At 37.7% G+C, this 19952-nt stretch overlaps 1 protein-coding gene across 12 annotated transcripts in view; it reads right to left on the bottom strand.

The window, feature by feature from the left end:
- The window catches only part of Ank3 (ankyrin 3), a 446602-nt gene that overhangs the window by 67228 nt on the left and 359422 nt on the right, over positions 1-19952 (bottom strand). For all 12 annotated transcript variants that reach the window (XM_042696439.1, XM_042696433.1, XM_042696436.1 and 9 more), the window contains 2 exons: positions 18237-18339; positions 2647-2753 (listed from right to left, as the gene is read on the bottom strand). In XM_042696439.1, the coding sequence (XP_042552373.1) occupies positions 2647-2753; positions 18237-18339 (210 nt within the window). The remainder of the gene's footprint in view (positions 1-2646; positions 2754-18236; positions 18340-19952) is intronic.

Here is a 19952-nt window from a genome sequence, read left to right on the forward strand (position 1 = left end):
TGTTCTGTCATATATGTCTATGGTCTTCAACAGAAGTTCCAAGGAGAGGGGAGATAACTTGCATATTAAAATATTTATCCTTTCCAATGGGAACATTCATTTCTTTTCTCTCCCTCCTTCTCTTCCTTCTTTTACTTTGTTTCGTTGTTTGCTTTCTTGCCAGTGCCAGGGTTTGAATTCAGGGCCTCCCATTCTTACTTGATGGCTCAGCTGGCATTCTACTACTTGAGCCACACCCCCAATCCTGGTTTTTGGCTAGTTATCTGGACACTGGCTCTCATAGACTTTTGTGCCTGGGTTAGCTTTGACCATCATCCTCCAGATCTTAGCTTCCTGAGTAGCTAGTATTTTAGACACAAGTTACCTACCCTTAAGGGCTCATGAGAAAATAACTTTCTGATTTTATGATCTTTTCTCAACTTCTCAGTTTACTGAATGAAACCACAGAGTATTTCTTTCATGTGTAGAGTACAAAGTGATAACTTCATACTAGCAAACCTGATAGCTAAAAAGTTGACATGTCAGTCTTCTGAGTGTACCCCAAGGGTTTTATATTTCCTTTCTCAAAAAAAATAAAAAACAAAAAAACCTAAAAACAAAAGCAAAAAATCTTATGATTTTCCTTTGGGCTTGGACAAAAAATTTTAGGCCCACACAAATGTAATATAAAACAAACATCTTAGGCAACTTAAAAATAGTATTACTATAGTACCTCAAGGATTTGTCTGAGTTAAGTGCATTGTTAAAGACCACCAAAAACTACCAGGTGACTTACAGTCGATGAGCCTCTCCCAAGTGTATTATTGCTATTTAAATGTCATTGCATTGAAGTCCTTCCGTAACTGTGGCATCAGAGGGTAAATTCCATACTTATACTTTTGCCTATAGCATTCATTTGTAAAATGAAGATAATGAGTAAAATTTGTCTTGCCATGCCATTTGAAGCCTCAAACAGTAAATGAGACGATATAAATAAAAGTCTTAGCATAAAACCAGTTACATGAAAAGAACTAAGTAAATGTTAGCTATTTTGATCTATTTTAAGGACAAGTGGCACATAAAGAAAGTACTTCATAAATGCTAATTATCATTAACTTATTTAAGTCTTCCTTTCTCCTTGATTACAGCTAATTTACAGCCTAACAGTCCATGTCAATGGCAAAAATATGTTGAGGTATTTATACTTTAAACAAATTATTTTCACCCTGTCTATAAAGATCTCAAATATCACAAGTAGGAATTACTTACTGGTTAAGAATCTAGGGGCTGGGAAGGTGGCTCAGTGGTAGAACGCTTGCCTTTCATGCGTGAGGCCCTGGGTTCGATTCCTCAGCACCATATAAGAAAAAAGCCGGAAGTGGTGCTGTGGCTCAAGTGTTACAGTGCTAGCCTTGAGCTGAAGAGCTGAGGGACAGCACCCAGGCCCAGAGTTCAGGCCCCACGACTGGACCCAAAAAAAAAAAAAGAATCTAGTACCAATTCAATTATGAATTGGTTACCATTTAGACTCTTGCCTCACATTTCAGTGGCCAGTGAGGTGGCCACAGAGAGCATCTTTGATGGGATTTTTACAGGATTGTCATTCATATATATAGCTTTTTCACTCAAGGCTGATGCTTTACCACTTGAGCCAGGCCTCTACTTCTGACATTTTGCTGGTTAACTGAGGAGAAGAATCTCATGGACTTTCCAGGATTTTCCTTTGAAACATGAGCCTCAGATCTCAGCGTCCTGAGTAGCTAGGATTACAGCCATGAGCCACTGGTCCTCTGCAGAGTAACTTTTTAACAGTGGATTTCTCTATTTTCCTTTAAAATTCATTCCCTTTTCTCTTTATAACTTAATACAACTTAACTGCTATTTAATTTTAATAATGTAGGGGGGCCCAATTGTCACTGGGAAGGTTTTGTGTGTGTATATGTTGGTCTTGGGACTTGAACTCAGGGCAAGCTTCTTTTGCTAAAGGCTAGCACTCTACCATTTGAGCCACAGTTCCACTTCTGACTTTTCAGTAGTTTATTGGAGATAAGAGTCTCATGGACTTTCCTGCCCTGGCTGACTTTGAATAGTGATCTTTAGATTTCAGACTCCTTGTAAATTCAGTAGTTGGAGTTTTGTTTTTTTTTCCTTAAAGGATAATCACACAAATCAAATCATTTATCAAATAAAATGCTGATGCCCAGATGAAGGCACTGTTGATTCAATTCAAAGCTAAATGTCTGCATGAAGTTCTACATATTGTGGAGTACAACATAGGTGAGAGAAATGAACAGAAATTATTACACATTTAAATTTTTATTAGGAAGGACGAAGCTTCATTTAACTAGCAATGTGAAGAAAAGTAATTTTACCTTTTAATTGGAAATGCAAATTAATGGCTTAAACATCTGACTAAGTAGGAAGTTTTGTCATACCATTCGTTTTTTTTTCCCAATTATGCCTTCAGGAATATATCAATTTGCCTAAAAAAATATTTATCAAACGACTTACATATGCATGCATGTTACTAATGAGTACATATTTACGAATGAGTATACATTTCATATGTGAATATGTCAATATGAAACTTATTAGTAGAATTTATAACTGTACATAATAAATGCATTGCTCATTTAGGAGGATATAGGAGAAACTGAAGTTACTTACCCCGAATGAACAGGGCTCGAGACAAGATTCACGTTGTCTAAGGTGTCCGCAGCCCAGCTATAATGTCTCAGAGAATCTGAATCAAATTCCCTTGTGAATGTTAGATGCTGGAAAAGAAAAACAGTACATTACATCAACAGCCCACCTGAAAAGGGCATTCCCTATACGTATAAAGCATATTTTGTATTTATAAGTTCAAATACATTTAGATACTTATTTCTCAGTAAGTCCAGACAGACAACATTCAAAGGAAAGAATTTGTAAATTCTGCTCTGTAGGTCTACATTAAAGTTTCAGAGCAAAGACTACTGATACACTGAATTACTTTGACTTTTTAGCACCCTAGGTAATTTGCATAGTAAAAAGGATATGGCAGAACTAAGACCAATGATTTTACATACTTTGACACAGGCCAATGATTCCTACAATAGCTGCAAAATTCAATTCTCAAAATAAAAAATTTTAAATTGCATATTGAGAACTTGTGATTCCAAGAATGACAATGTTGCTAGCAACAGTCCAATGCTGCTGCCAAGAAAACTAGATAAAGAAAGAAATTATCATTGACTGCAGTGTAGGGCAGCTGAGAATTGCTAATAGCTAACAGAATTATGTCTGGCAGGCTCATTTCAAACTTGGAGGCATTTGTCAGTTACTAGTGTAATAATTTGGGCTTTGTACATACATAGATCACTGCTGAGACATAGAAAACCAGCAGAGTACTAGGGAAGATTTAGGTGGCTTTAAGCATGCCATCATTTTCTACTAATGGGTGAACTCTGGGGCCAAGTAGAACAAGAAGCTGGAAGATTAACCAAAATCACCCCAACAAAGAATAACAGAGTTTTCACAGTAGTTTCATGAGAAAATTATTGAGTTTAGAACTCATAATGGCACATAGAGTTATAGATCATACCAGGATTTCAAATAAGGATACTGGAGAGCCAGGACAAACTGGAAGGGGTCTGAGTGTTACTCGAGCTACAAATCATCTTTTTTTTTTTTTTTGGTTGGTTGTGGGCTTGAACTCTGGGCCTGGGTGCTATCCTTGAGCTCTTCAGCTCAAGGTGAGCTCTCTACTACTTGAGCCACAATGTCACTTCTGGTATTCTGGTGGTTTATTGGAGATAAGAGTCTCACAGACTTTCCTGCCAAAGCTGGCTTTGAACTGTGATCCTCAGATCTCAGACTCCTGAGTAGCTAGGATGACAGGCATGAGCCACTGGTGCCTGGCTACAAATCAATCTTATTTCAACAAATTCTAGGTGAAATGTCTCTGGAGGAATATGCCACTATCAGGTGTAAATTTCTCATTAACATGTCCAACAGAAAATGAAAAATTTCCCAGTATGGTCAGAATACTTAAACAAAAACTAAGAGAGAAAACAGAACCAGAAAGACACTGTAAACAGACTCCCTGGCCATCAAAACTTTGGAGGTAAGCTAATAAGAACTTTGTAATAACTATGATCCATTTGTTTAAGAAAACAGAGGGAAGAAAAGAGAGGACATGAAAGGTATGGGATTCAACAGAACTCTAGAATATACACATGAAAGAATCAAAGGATCATCTGTTCTTGTTTTACAGTGAGAAACAGGGCTTGTAAATTGGAACCATAAATGGAAAAATACACAAAATGAGAGAAAGATGAAAATATAGAAAGCAGTGTTTAAGTCATAAAGAACACAAAGAAAGGGGAGATGAAAAAACCAGAGGCAGAAGACTAGGAGGGCAGAGATACTCTACAGAAAATGTGAGTTGAATGGAAGTTTGACAGAATGTTCACACCCTAGCCTTCTCCCTTTCCTAGCTTCTGAGGCACAGATAGTTCAGGATAGATCGTTGTCTAGGCAGAAAACAGGAGCTTTCAGATGATTTTGACTTGCCAACTGCAACTACCTAGGCTCATTACTTCAGTGGAAATCATGTCTGATAAGCTCTACACCTTACAGAAAACTTCTACTGAGCTCATCAGTGAACAGATAGCCAACAACCACTATTCATTCAGCTGAGAAGAGTAACTAATGTGAAAACTAAAATAAACGAACATACAGAGAAAAGTGGAGTGAACAGTCTTTTTAGGCAAATCTTGTATTTTTTCATTAGTAGCTAGAGATGAGGTCAGATGTGGTTGCTTTACCTATTATTTTAGTTACTTGGGAAGCAAAGATCAGAGCATTGTGATTCAAGGCCAGTTTGGGCAAAAAAAGTACTTGAGATCTCATCTTGAACAATAAAAGCTAGGTGTGGGTAGTTCACGGTTGGCAATCCAGTTACTTGGGAAGTATACATAAAGAATTCAGCCTAAGCTAGTCCAGGGATAAATGTGTGACCCTACTGGAAAAATAACTAAAGGTAAAAGGGCAGGGATGCAGTTAAAGTAGTAAGAATGCCTGCCTAGCAAGTGCGAGGCCTTGAGTTCAAACCCTACTAAAAAAAGAGAGAAAAAAGATCAGGTTCAAGTATGAATCCTTGTCCTCTTCTTCCCAGAACTAAAGACCTAAGTTCCCAAAACAAAAGGTTCACTGAGTGAGCAGCGCTGTGATGAATACAGATCCTGCTACAGCATATCATGAAATCCCAGGCCCTGAAGAGAAAAGCAGTCACAGATACAAACTTCTACCACACTGGTAAGAGCAAAAGTTGACTGTAAAGAAAATGTAGCAATTCCATCACTGTTGTATGAAGAAACAATGTGAAACTCAAACTAGGCAAACCAGGTGTGCAAATAGAATATTTTCAAATATATATATAATATACATACATATGTACATATACACATATATTACCTAGATAAAATGCAATTTATCATTTATCTACCTGCAATCTAGCTATCTAGATTTCTTTAAAAAAATTCTCACAAGAACTACTGAAAATGTATGCCACCAAATTGGAGAATTAAGCCCAAAGAGAGCAGGCTTAGAGGAAGAGAAGATGGAATTCATAGTGATGAAAGGGAGACCCAAGAAGGGTTTCTGAGCATTGGGCCTTCAAGGAGCCTGACAAGTGGGAGCAAAAGTGAAGCAGAAAAGTTAAGCAGATCTTACTACTAAAATATCTAATGGGTGGCTAGGTACTGGTAGGTCAGGCCTGTAATCCTATCTTCCTAGGAGTCTAAGATCTGGATGATCAAAGTTCAAAGCCAGACGGGAGGGCATAAAAATCCAAGAGATTCTATCTCCAATTACCCAGCAAAATACCAGAAGAGAAGTACAGCTCAAGTGGTAGAGTGCCAACTGTGAACAAGAAAGCCTAGCAAGTGCTTGAGATTCTGAGTTCAAGCTCCATACTTGTGACAAATCCTACCTTAAGTGGGATATGAAGTGTATGAAGATATTTAGAGGGCATAATTGAAGATGTATTTGTGGATTACACTAGTGATGTGTACAAAGACCACTAAGCAACAGACAAAACTCTAGGGAAAATAACAATGTACTGAAGAGGAAAAACAATCCCAATATATACCATTTCCATGACTAGTATTTATGTGAGTATAAAAATATAAGTAGAAAATACTGATACAAGCAAAATCAACACAAGTCTTTTTGGAAATAGAAGGATGGGAAATGTGTATGGTAGAAGAGAGGTATGAAAACAATTAAAAGTGTCATCTTCTGTTTGGAGAGGTCAATAAAATGCTTCCTGAAATGTAGAAAAGTCTCAGTCTTTCTCTCTCTCTCTTCATATATATGTGTGTATATATATATATAGATATATATATATAAAGTATTATATATTTCAGTATATGTGTAATACATATATTAGAGACATAAAAACAAACTAAAAAAATCATCAAAAAAGTATTATAAGCACTTGTGTCTGAAAAGGAGAAACTGAGGGCAGAGATTTTCCTCAAAGTGAAGTAGAAAGCTATAATTTTTATTTATATAACTGAAAATAAAGTCTATTTTAAAAAAATTACTCCAAAGTACACAAATTTTAAAAGATTGCCTGAGAATCAGATTCAAAAATAGTTTCTAAAGCAAAATGAAAAAAAATGAAAAGAAGAATAGTTTTCTCAGCATTTAGTGAGAGAGGACCCATCCTATAGAAGGGTGTGCAATTAAGAGTTTAATAGGACCAGGAAGCTGAAAAACATGTGTTGTTTGGCGCTGGGGTTAGGGTGGTATGGAGGGGAGGTCAAGGGAGGGAAAGGCAGATGAGTGGAGAGAGAAAGGGCAAGTGAGTACAGCCAATACTGTTCAACGTATATATGTGAAAATGAAACAGACAACTTGAGGTGATAGGCGGGGTTGGCAGAGATTGGGAAGAAAGGTGGAAGGGGTAACACTGCTCAAGAAGCATTGTACTCAGAAAGTGACATGTTGAATTGAAGCCCCTTTGAACAACTAAAGATAATAAAATCAATCACTAAGTAGAGTTCAATGGGAGTCCACAGAATTAAGATCCTCACCCCCAAAGAACAATACACTACTTCAGAAAGCTCTCAAATCCTGCGTTAAGCCAAAGGTGAGATGTGAGTTTTAGCCAGACTTTGTTTATCAATTATTTATACTGACTTTTGGAGATCAAACTAACTTTCACACTAGGGCTAAATACTGAATCCAAGCAGTGGTGCAACTGTATGTATGTATGCATGTAGACATGTATGTACTGGTGGTAGTGATGGTGATGGAGACAAACTAAAAATTTTACATTTGAGGCCTGAGGGTATTTTTAAAAACATTTTTTAAAAGTTTGATAAATAAATAATATCATTCCCTTCTTTGTTAATTACGGTAAATTATTTACCTTTGGTACTCTTGGAAGCACACTGGTGACATTAATTATTGAAACAATGAATTATATCACACAAAAAGGTATCATCACCATCATGTAATATTTAATAGGGCTCACTGAATGTGCCAGCATACTGGGATTCCACGTCCTCTGAGTCCTTCCTTTCCTCTTTCCCTCTTGCTATTTTTTGCTACTTATTTGAACAAATGCCATACTTGATCAAAACAAAGACCTAGGTGTCTTAATACATGTCCCAAACATAAAACATAAACATATTTTTCCTTCAAGGATAGTTGCTTATCAGTTTTATGGGTGGCCCTAACTAACTCTGAATAACTTCAATACAGACCCACAAAATGCTTGACTGACAGTCCAACTACCTAAGTACAAAATAAACAACCAACTAAACCTCCAGTTTTAGAGATGGTTTCTTTCCCAACTGTCTCCAAACACTTTGTCCAGATCAGAGTTTGCTTAAAACTGAAAGGGCAAATTTCAGTTACTTGTTTATTTTCATCAACAATATTTTCTCAAAATCTTCGGACTCATTAGTGTGCAAGGCACTATGGGACCAAAGAAAAGCCTTCCCTCCATTTTGTTACTGAAGGAATAACCATTGAAAAGCAGGAGGGCAACACATATGGTGATGCCAAAGATGAACTAGCCCTGACTCCTATGTCTCCTGCAGCAAGGCGGGGGGGTGCCCTCTGCTTCATGGAAAAGCTCGGCTTGGAAGCTGTGTCACTTAGACTTGAAAATAGTCTTTGTCACTTGTGGAGAAGCCTTGTGGGACACTACTGGGTTTTCCATTGTAGAAAGGCAACTCAACCCTTAACTACAGCCTTCAACCTGGCCCCACCAGAAACAAAGAAGAAGCTCCACCCTCAATCTTTCTTTATGTTCAATTTCTGAATGCTTCTAGGAATACCCTCAACATCCCTTGCTGGTTTTTGTCATGCTTAGCCAATTTTCTATTATTGCATTACAGTCCTCCCTCACACACTTTATTTTTTAGCAGTATTGTGGTTTAAACTTGGCCTTGAGCTTGCTTGAGCCCACCAGTCTTTTTGGATTCAGTTATTTTTCAGATTGGATCTTGTTTTTTGCCCATCATGGCTTTTGACCATGATCTTTTTTTTTTAAAAACTTTGTTGAATTTTTTATTTAAATATATCAAAGGGCATAAAAAGAAAAATAACTGAATTTGAATAGGAAGTATTTAAGTCCTTAAATACAAAATACCAGGGATATTTATAGATGATCTTGGATAATATCAGTGATTTCATGGAAAGCCTGATAATGTACATCTAATCCAAACAAAAAGTCTACATGACTATAATGAGAAATAGATTTGTGGTAAATGAGGCTTGTGATTTCAGAATATAAAATTGTAGTATCTTCATGTAGACCACAATCTTCTTATCTAGATCTCCCATGTAGCTGGGACAACAGGTGTGCATCATTCTACAGGGTTTCTTTGGTGAGATGGCAAGTTTTTGCCTGGCCTAGTCTCAAACCAAGATCTTTCTGCATTTTGCCTCTCAAGTAGCTGTGATTACAAGCATGTGCCACCATGATTGGTCCTCCTTACTCTTCAATTGGGGAATTGATTTGTATGGAGATTAACAAATGTCCATCAAGTTCTGGCACAAATACCAGTGTAGCCTTGGGATTATAATGAGGTCTCTCTTCATGTGTGTTCAGCTTTTGAGTACTTTCTAGCTGACTTTCATATACTTTAGGGTTTTTTTATTAAAATATGATAACCCACAGAGAGCAAAAGCAAAAATAAAAATATTTCAGGTCTATGCACAGCACTGGACCTCTTTTACAGTTATGTACAGAGGACACGTACAGCTAACCAATCATGTCCATTCAGAGGTAAGAATGCATCTTATTAAAAACCCAGGTGGGTGACACTGAAATGTACTCATTACCTGACTGATGATAACCCCTCTGTATATCACCTTAATAATAATAAAAAATTTAAACCAGGTCTCATTTAGTCACTCAAGAAATGTTTAATTTCCTTTGTTAACAGCTCTACCACAACTTTCTGTTCATCAACTCTATAGCAAAGACTATGTTACATCCATTTGTTGAGTTCTCAGGACCTGCTAGAGCTGGGAGTAATATCATCTTCATTTTACAGATGAGACAAATGTGGATCAGAGACTTCAGCAATTTGGCCATACAAGGCCGACACACAGTCCAGGTGGCTTCAGTATAACATATTAAAGAAAAATTCTTGTTGACTTTCTAAGACCTTTTACTCCCATGTCAAGAGTAATATGAATATGCACATCCCATTTCATCTTGGAAGTGATGTCAAGGATCCTATTAAAATTATTCAATAGAATCCAAGGCCTGACTAATGATGATATCACTGTCTCCAAGAGCTTAATGCTTTCCCAAAATAGTTTCTCACTAGCCCTATTCATTAGAAGAGGGCAAGAACATGCTGGCCTTACAACCAGGACACACCCAAATGCTCTGGCCAGAAAACAGTGTCTGGACACAGAAGGAAGAGGTAGGGGTAGGAATGTGTTTGCAAAGAAAAAAAAAAAGAAAAAAGGGAAAAAAGGGAGGTAGGGAGGGAAGAAGGGAAGGAGATTAAATTAGCTCTAATATTAAGGAAACTCCTCAGGTTTCTGTGAACACCCCCATGTTGGCTATTATACTCAGGGTCTAGGATTGAATCTGCAGACTCCTCTTCTGTCTTGTCTGCCACCTCTGTGAGCCTGCAGAAGTGGTTTTTAAAATTGACCAGCCTTGATAGGCAAATATGGACAGCACCCAACTGACATAACAGGTTACACACAAAACACAGTACACCTAATCTGGGAAACAGTAAACACAATTTAGTAGAGTGATGGCTGGATGACATAACCACCCCTGAGAGTCCAGGAATGGAAAGGCATGTCAAAAGATAAATCCACCCTGGGAGCACAAATTGGACAGGGACAAGGCTGAGAAACACATGTGGATATCAGTTCCCAAACACAAGGATTAAGAGGACATAGGTTTGAGGTAGGCTGTGGTATACCGTATCCTGATAAATGGCAGGTCAAAGCATCCCCTGCACTTCCTTTTCTGCATTAGGGTAATAAATAGATAAAAAAATTCATTGTGATGATGGAATGACCCAAACACTATAAAAATGATCCGAAAATTCTACATTGCCATGTAAACACAAACGCAAATTATAATAGTGTCTAATGCCCCGAGATTTTAATAATTGAAGATAATTTAGTTCTTACATTTACATAACGGTGCTTCTCTTTGGGCAAACATTAGGAGAGTAGACACTTTGCTACTGGGAGAGGTCAGAGAAGCTGGCAAGATTAAGAAAATGCAGCTGTTATTATGGGAAATACCTGCTAATATGGGATTCTTGGGACTGTGTAGGTAGCTCAGGAGGAAGGCACTTGCCCAGCATGCACAAGGCCCTAAGTTTGAGCACTGCAAAAACAAGTGGACAAACATGAATCCTTTAAATGGCCCATGTGCTTTTCTAAGATCTGTCATTTGTTGCCTATTAAAGTGGTTCAAATGCTTAATGATCAGCAAGAGATGGAGTTTAAGCATCCGCTAGATGTACAATCATCTCCCCTCCCCCAGCTTTCGATGTTTTCAGATAGGCTCACAATATGTGGCCTAGGCTGGCCTTGAATTCATGATCCTGGCCTCAATCATCAATGTGCAGGTATTATAGTCATGAACTTCCACATCTAGACAGACCTAAGCTTCATTTTCAGCTCTTCCACCTAAAATTTGTGTGGCTGTGCACAGTTATACACTTTTCTCAGTCCCAGTTTACTCGTTTGTAAAGTGGCAGTGATAACAACTATATCAGACAGTGGTTTGGAACATGAAACAAATGACAGTCTTTTAGTAAAATGTGGCAGATATAATACGAAATACTGGAAGAATTGAGATCAACAGTGGATGTCAAGTGAGGGGCAAAATAACACACCAGATATTAATGCTATTCAGACATCCAGCGCAGCTATTTTCAAACTAGAATCAAACAATAAAATAAAAATACAAAGTAGGAAGGTCATTTTTTTCTCTAAAGTCCTTTTTTTAAAACAACAACAACTAAAAACCAACTACTGTTGCTTTTAACATTTATTTTGAGACTAGACTAAAACCTATTGCAAAACTTGGTTTGGTAGATTTCCAAAACTCTGATTCATTTCAAGTTAATTTATCTAGGAATGTCAATAGAAGAAAGTGAATAAAGGTCAGCCTGGAAGCTGAGAATGTCACTAAGTTTAGAAGGCTAAACTAACTGCACTACCATAAGTAACTCACAATACCAACCTCTCTGCCTGAAGAAAAAGAAAATCTGTAATCTCGTGGACCAATCTTTGCAAGGTGTTAAATGTATCTGAGTAATGCTGGCAATGCACTTTGAAGAGAAAGCAGCGTATTAAATGTCACTAGTCAGAGGTGCTTATCTTCCTGGGGACTATCTCTAACAAATCTTTAACCCCAGACTATGGCTGGCTACCTTTTGCCATCTGGCACATTTTAGAACCACGTTAGAATTAGCATAAGGGAAAGAAATAGGAAAGACAATGTATGGGTGTGAAGTGGAGGTAGGGATGGGTGGGGTGAAATAGGGTGAGAAACAGAACAGGAAAACCTATTAGCATAACAGGTCTTTTGGATTGAGGGTTCTTTCTCCTTTTCTATTACTGGGGTAACAGAAAACAGATCTCCAGAAGGGCTCTCCATTTTGCATACTATTTGCTAACAAACCAACTAGACGAACATTGCAAGACATGAAATGATTTCAGCCTCAGGTGCTGGGTGTGATGGTGCACATCTGTAATCTCAGCTATGTGGGAGGTGAAGAAAGGAGGATATAGGACTGAGACTGGTCTGGATCTGAGGCTAATCCCAGGCAACACTGTAAGAACCTCTCTGAAAAATAAGAGCAAAAAAGGACTGGAGGTGTGACTCAAGTAGCAGAGTCCTGTGTTCAAACTCTAGTAGTGACCAAAAGAAGATTGAAAAGAAAAAAAAAGAAAGAAGGAAGGGAAAATGGAAGAAAGGATAAAAGGAAGGAAGAAGAGGGAGAAAGGAAGGAAGAAAGGAAAATGAAATAAAGATGGAGTCTAATTCAAAGAATCAGAATTACAGGCCATGAGATAAATGAAAAGGCTTATAGTGTGGACAATAACAGTTGTGTGTGTGTATGCACCCACCTGGTGGCTACCACAAGGCTTCTAGTGTCATTCACAGAATGATACCATCAACAGTCAAACAGTGATGCAACTATTTATATAATACTTTAACTAAACCTTCCAGTTCAGTCACTCTTTGAAGGCCTGCCCTTCATCGCTTTTGACAAAAATCATGTGGACAAATCTTGCCTGAAAAGCAAAGTCCACAAGAAGGAAAGCAGTCCAGTCAGAGAGAGGAGACAGGGCAGCCACTGCTATATTTCTCTTGTCATAGATAAGCCTGCGGTTATATCAAGACAACTCAAGGAAATGCAAGATGTTCACCTCATAGAAATTAATTGGCAAGATGCAAAATTAAAGAAGGAGCAATATTACAATGGAAAGAAATTCAGAATCACTGCAGACTTCTTCACACAAACCCTCAATGCAAGGAGAGGCTGGGATGGTACAATCCAAGCACTGAATGAAGATCAATTGCCAACCCAAACTGATCTACCCAGTGAAACTATGATTTACATTAGATGGTAAAACCCAAACCTTCCATGACAAACAAAAATTAAAGGAATTCATGATCACTAAACTAGCATTACAAAGTATTCTAACGGGAGGAATACAATCTGAAGAAAGCAATCAAAATCAAAGAAACATATCAGACAAAAATCACTAGATCCAACTAGTAAGCACAAAAAAGGAAAAATACAAGAAATTAAGAAAATGGCAGGAAAAATGACACTCCTCTATAATAACCCTAAATATTAATGGACTCAATTCTCCAATCAAAAGAAGAATAGTATATTGGATTAAAAATAAAATCCAGCCATTGTTTGTATTCTGTTTTGGGTTATTTTTTAATTGATTAAAGCTTCCACTAACTATATGTCTTTTAATATATTTACCTGTATGTCACATATAATGAATAAAAGATATTAACCTCTGATCTTAGATAAAAGAGTTCAGATTTACACATTTGCAGAAAATAACATACCTTTAAAAATAAAGAACCATTAAGAATGTCATAAAGGCTGTCAAGCTAACTTATAATAGAAAATAGCCTTATTTCAAAAGCAGCAGCAGCAGCAGCAGCACAGTCCCAAACACAAGGGCTTTCTTTCCTCCACATCCCGCAAAAAAATGAGTTAATTAATTAAAAAAAGAAATTAATTGGCAAGAGGTTCTTTTCTAATTTATTTTTTGCATAAAAATAGCAAAATGTATACATAATTTTACTAGAGTTCATTTTTTTATTTCACTAAGATTAGATTTATTTCTAGAGAGAAAACATAAGGAGGAAGGGACAGTTCTTGCCTAGCAAGCTTGAGGCTTTGAGTTTAAATCCTCAGTATTAGAAAACTAACAACCACAGAGCATCAAATCAAACAATCTCAAGGTTAGATGCACTAAAGTTGCAGGAAAGGGATGGCCTGCGTAGCCAGGCTGGGGTCTCCCCTTGAAGGAAAGGGCTGATATTCACCCCTTCTAATCATCTACCCTACCTTGACTGAGAAATGGAGATGGAGCTGATCAGACCCTGGCACGGCCACAAGCACAAAGCTGACTGAGTAGATGTAGGAAAAGCCACTCACACTTTTATAAATGACTTCTGCTTCTATCTTTAACTCTCAGAAATCCTATTAAATGTTCAGACTACAGTACACAGTCTTCAGTCTTTTTTTTCTTTTTGGGTCCGGTCGTGGGGCCTGAACTCTGGGTCTGGTGGCTGTCCCTCAGCTCTTCAGCTCAAGGCTAGTGCTCTACCACTTGAGCCACAGCGCCACTTCCGGCTTTTTTCTTTTTGCTTATGTGGTGCTGAGGAATCGAACCCAGGGCTTCGAGCATGCAAGGCAAGCACTCTACCACTGAGCCACCTTCCCAGCCCCACATTCTTCAGTCTTATCACTACTTCTCATCTGTTAAAAAGAAATGGATTTTATTGGCCTAATTATATGTACACTGCTATCATATCTTTGACCTCAAATCTATCTTGTCAAGTATGTCTTAACATGCCATACTTTTTATAGTCTGTTGCTCAACATTAGAACTTAGTTCTTTTTTAAGGCATATTAAATAGTAAAAAGTTATTAGAACTGGAAATAAGCATCAGGAAGAACACTATGTCTTTCATGCTAAAAAAGAAAAATGGACCAACATAGTGGTCCTAAAATGTCATTAACAATACAAGTAAGGGCCCGGTGCCGGTGGCTGATACCTGTAATCCTAGCTACTAAGGAGACTGAGAGCTGACAATGGTGGTTGGAAGCCAGCCCATGGACTTTCCTGCTGGGAAAGACTCTTGTCACCAATAAACTACTCAGAAAAAGATGGTGCTAGTGCTCAAGTGGTAGAGCATCAGCTTTGAGCTTAAGAAGCTCAGAGACAGCATCCAGGGCTTGAGGTCAAGCCCCAGGACTGGCACACAAAAAAATTTTAAAAACCAAAAACCTAAACCAAACCAAACCAAAAAACCACCAAGAATACTAGTAAATATAACATTTGGAAGATAGGGCATGAACTTCTTTTGCTCATAGGGAACAATACAGATGTATAATGAAGGTGTTAAAGGAGCCAACCTGGAACCAGATAGCCAATGACTGACAAACTGTGTTCCCTAGGACAGTTAATTAAATTCTGTGGCCCTTGTTTCCTCATTTAAGGGGCAAAGAAGTAATCTCATAAGGTTGTGAAATACTAACGATACTGGTGAGCCATGTGGAACAATTCAATAAGCACCCTTGCCATTCTATCTCCTAATACTTAAGGTATCTGATGAAGAGCAATCCACTTAGGAAATGGGGACAGGCTCTTCTGTGTCATATAGTACAAGTACTTAAGCCATACTGGATAGTTGCTTTCAATAATTATATCAGGAGACATGAAAGCAAAAGTTTAACTACACTCATCCAAGGCAACCAGTCTTCAGTTTATAGACTCATGCCTTTTATTAACTCCTATTTGAAAAGAATGTTTCTAAAAGCACAGTTGATGCTCCAAGACAAGCTGACACACAACCATCTGAGACAATAAAATACATTTGAAGATGATAGAACAAGATTAGTCATCTCTTGGTATCAAAGGGGGACTTGTTCAAGATCTGCAAATACCCAAAGGAACAGATAGTCAAGTCCCTTCTGTAAAATAGCATTGAATCCACATATAACCTAGACATATTCTCCTGTGTGCTTCTTCTCTAGAACACCTCATATAACATAAATGCTGTTGTAAATAGCTATCATATTGTATTGTTCAGAGAGGAAAAGTCTGTACATGTACAATATAGATGCAATTCTCCCCCTAAATACTATGACATACAATGGATTGAATCAGTGGGTAAGGAGGACATAAAGAACCAACATAAAGCTTTCATTCAGTGTTGCTATGAGCAGTGGTTTCTAACTACTGGAGATTTAAAACACATATATACATACATACATACATACACACACATACATACATACACACACACGTAATCCAACCATAGAGATGCTGATTTTGTAAGCATCTCATTTTTATAAAAGCTGCAGATGGTATCTAGGTGCACTTGCAGATAAGAAATCTTTTTAATTTTGAAGCATTCAACTCTGGATACAATGAAAATTCAAAGCAGTTATATTCCCAAATGTACTCCCAGCAATCTCATAAGCAGGATTTTCCTCTAAAATTATCTGGCAAATGCCAAGACATGGTTTTATTATACATGTCCAAAGCATATTTTCAAATGACTCTGCATTAACAGGTAAAAGGGAAGGCAAAAGAACAGAGACCTCATGGCTAACCCCAACATCATAGAAGAAAGGATGCCCTCTGGTCTCTAGGGTCTCTGGTCTCCCACTCGCTTCTAGCTTGGCATCCATAATTGCTTTCACCCAGCACAAGACCCTAGAAGGTAGGAAGAGTGGCTACCTGCACTTATCACCCTGGGTCTCAACTGTATTTTAACTGTGGTTAATGTGCAAACAGAGGAGTCAGCAGGGACAATGAAGAGGCAACTGGTCTTTTGGAGGGAGCAATGCACAGTAAGTTCCCTCTTATTCATTCCTCACCTTTACTTGTCAAAGCAACTTTACTCGAACAATGATAAGATAGCTTAAAATTGGACACTAAGTTATGTATCATAGACAAGAATTCTAATATTAAAGACTTTTTTCATGCTTTCCAACAGAACTATTATTCTGGAAAACTGACACAAATGACACGGACTAGTATCTTCTGAGCACTCAGTTCTAACAGTGCTTCAATGCACTACTGAAGTAAACATTTCTTGGTCATACATGGTGTAAAGACTCTCCTTTCTCACAGCCTCTCTCCAGAACTCAGCACTTTCCCTCTTCTCCAAATACCAGTCATGAATTACCCTCTTCACACATGTTCTAAACAAGAGCAAAGTGCCACTGATTGCTAAGGTATCCATTTCATGCATAATTTCATAAGTTTTATAGAGTTGTCTTAGGGTCAAGAGAATAAGGTTTTGTTTTGTGGTTTTTTTTTAATCAAAGTATTTTTAATACACCTATTAACTTTTTACTACAATTAGGAGCATGAAGACAGCAGGATTACCCTACTAGGCTAATGATCCTATTCAACCAGGATGAGAGTCCTTCAGAAAACCTCAAACAATACCTGGCTACAACCAGGAGCTTAGGTTCATTATTTGAGACAAAGGCTTTCTCTGGCTCTAACACCCTCTTGAACCAATGACGTACTATTGAACCTATAACCAATGTTTTTTTATATGTCTGACCAAATGCTGAATAGCCTTTGTAGTCTCCTGTGAAAGGCCTGCTGGCTAAGACTGTCCACCGTGGGCCCTTAGGAAGCACAATGAACATCCAGATGTCTGACATCAGCATGACTAGACAAGTGGGAGTTCCAAAAATCTGAATCTTCAGCTTAGGCATAAGTGACTACCAGTTACTCATCAGCTTCAATACACCTTCACTATGCAGTGATTAAGGAAGGCCAGTGTGATCTCACCAATTATTTCTGTTGCTTTACCAGCCACTCTGAATTCATTTTATTGTCTAAATAGTTGTATCCATCACCAGAGAGATCACTACCATACACATTTAAAACCAGTCATTTGGGTATGTCTAGAATTATCCTATAAACAACTGGTCAACACACAGCAGTATTGTGTTACTGGGACTTCTTGAATCAACCCAATACTTATTTAATTGTAATGACTAGGAAGAAGAGATTACACAAATAAATCTAACAGAGATTCAGGGAAAAAACAAAAACAATCTAAATCCTATCATGACTTGAGAAGGCCCATTACAGGCAATTGTGAAGCTAAGGAATAAAAAACATGACCAACCTAATCTTTAACTTTCTGCTACAAACAATCCTGAAAAATTCCAATGTGCATACATCATTTGCTTAGCAAACATTCATTTGAATGTCAGCAACTTTCACTGACAATTATTATCAACTCTCTTTAAAAGGAATCTATAATTTTTTCTTGGACTTTGTGAGTTCTCTTAGGAATTGGAGGGACATTGCTAATTCTGGTTCAATTACTTCTTTTCTTGAAAGTACTAGTATGAGAGTATTTACACATGCAAAATCATATATATGTATTTTGTTATGGGGCACAGAGTTCCATTAAATTATACAATGCCAATTCATCAATCAAATAATATTTGAAGAAGAATGCATACCTGCTCTTTGGATGGCACAAGGAGTTCTTCAATCATCATGCTGTCCCGTGCATAGGAGCTTCTGTTCAAGGTGTAAGACCTATCCGAACTGAAGGAGCGGAGGCTGTTGTATTTACAGTTAACCATTCAACAGTGGTGGATGATGATGATGAGATGGATAAAAGAAAATTAATGCATGCAACTTTAAATAACAGGCAAGATGGCTAGAAATATTAACAAATGTGTCCAGAAATACAGAAATGAAATTCTTTATATTGGGAAAATGTCTTGAGTACCTATGACCTCACGAGCAGGTCTTATTTCAAATGAAGCCAATTGGTCTGAGATGAAATGCATGGAAACTTTGGATGTTTACTATAAAGCTAAAGGAAAATGGCATTGAGAAAAATGTCTAGGTAATTGTTAACATGTGAAGTAACAGAGGGTAAAACCTTTTGGTAGAGTTTCTTCTCTTTTTGGTCCCGGTTAGCTTTCCTTGAACAATGGAATGGGATTATGGGAGTGTGTAATAGGTCTTTGGGAACTAGTGCTGGGTTTAGAATATGGAGAGCTCTGTCTGTAGTTGTTACTTCTCATGGACATTATCAACAAGGAAGACATGTTTTGAATATTCCAGCATGATCCTCTTTGATATCATTCTGGCCTCAAGGAGACATTCCAATATCCTATCTGGTTATTTTTTTTTTGTCTCTCCTGCTTTCTACTCTTTTCCTCCTCACTCCTTTCACTGCTTTCCTTGCCAGCCACTTCCAAATCACACCTGCAGTCCTTTAGCTTTCCAGAGTTACAGCTCTCCAGAGGTCCAGAAGTGCCATTTAACCACATTGACTTGGAAACTAAAAGCCATTAGAGAAATAGACTATAGGATTACAGCTCTACCACATCCCTTGGTTACTTTGCATACATCTACATAGGTCATGCAAAGGTCAATTAATTACAATTAATCTTAGTCTTGGATTAATGCCTCAAGATTTTCCCTGAACAGGGAGAGGATGAAGACTGGTGAGGAACTGCTCCCAGGCCAATCTCTTTTATAACTTTTTATCCCCTCCTCTTTTCTGATGAATTATGAGACTTTTTATCTTGTCCTTTTGGAATTGAGATATAAAATAGAAAGTGGCTTCAATGGAGTCTAGAACTGGCTTCTTAGCAATAGGGCATGCCACAGCTGGTATTATTAATCAATTTCAAGGCCTTGAGATTGTCTTTGGTGGAGGGACAAGGGCCATTAGAAACTAACACTTTTTGTTTCTTCTTCTCACTGCCTACATAAATAATAAACTGCCTAGATTAAATGTGTCATATCATGGCTTTACCACTTAAACCATGGTGCTAGCCTTGTCTTACATATGGTTGAAAAGTGCAAAGAAGAGTTCAATAGGCAATGATTTCTTGCTTTGTACAAAACTGTTTCTTTTTTTCACTGCTTACTGCTCTAAAGATAACCTAAAGATGGGCATCCTTCTGTTAATGTTCTGCTATTCTACGCATCATTATAAGTGTAGACACTTAGAATAATACATTCTTCAAGGGTTGGAGCCTTAGTTTTCATCAGAATCTTAGAATGACCTCTTGAATGAAAAATAACCATCATTATACTACTAAGAGTATTACCTCTCCCCACAAGGCTTTACCCTTGGCACCATCAACTATGATTCTTCCTTCTGGCCCTTGTTCCAGTGGCAAGCTTGTTTCTTTTAGTCTCTTACCTACTCT

This window comes from Dipodomys spectabilis, unplaced genomic scaffold (genome assembly GCF_019054845.1).
Source record: "Dipodomys spectabilis isolate Male_0828 unplaced genomic scaffold, ASM1905484v1 ptg000207l, whole genome shotgun sequence".
Taxonomy (NCBI): Eukaryota; Metazoa; Chordata; class Mammalia; order Rodentia; family Heteromyidae; genus Dipodomys; species Dipodomys spectabilis.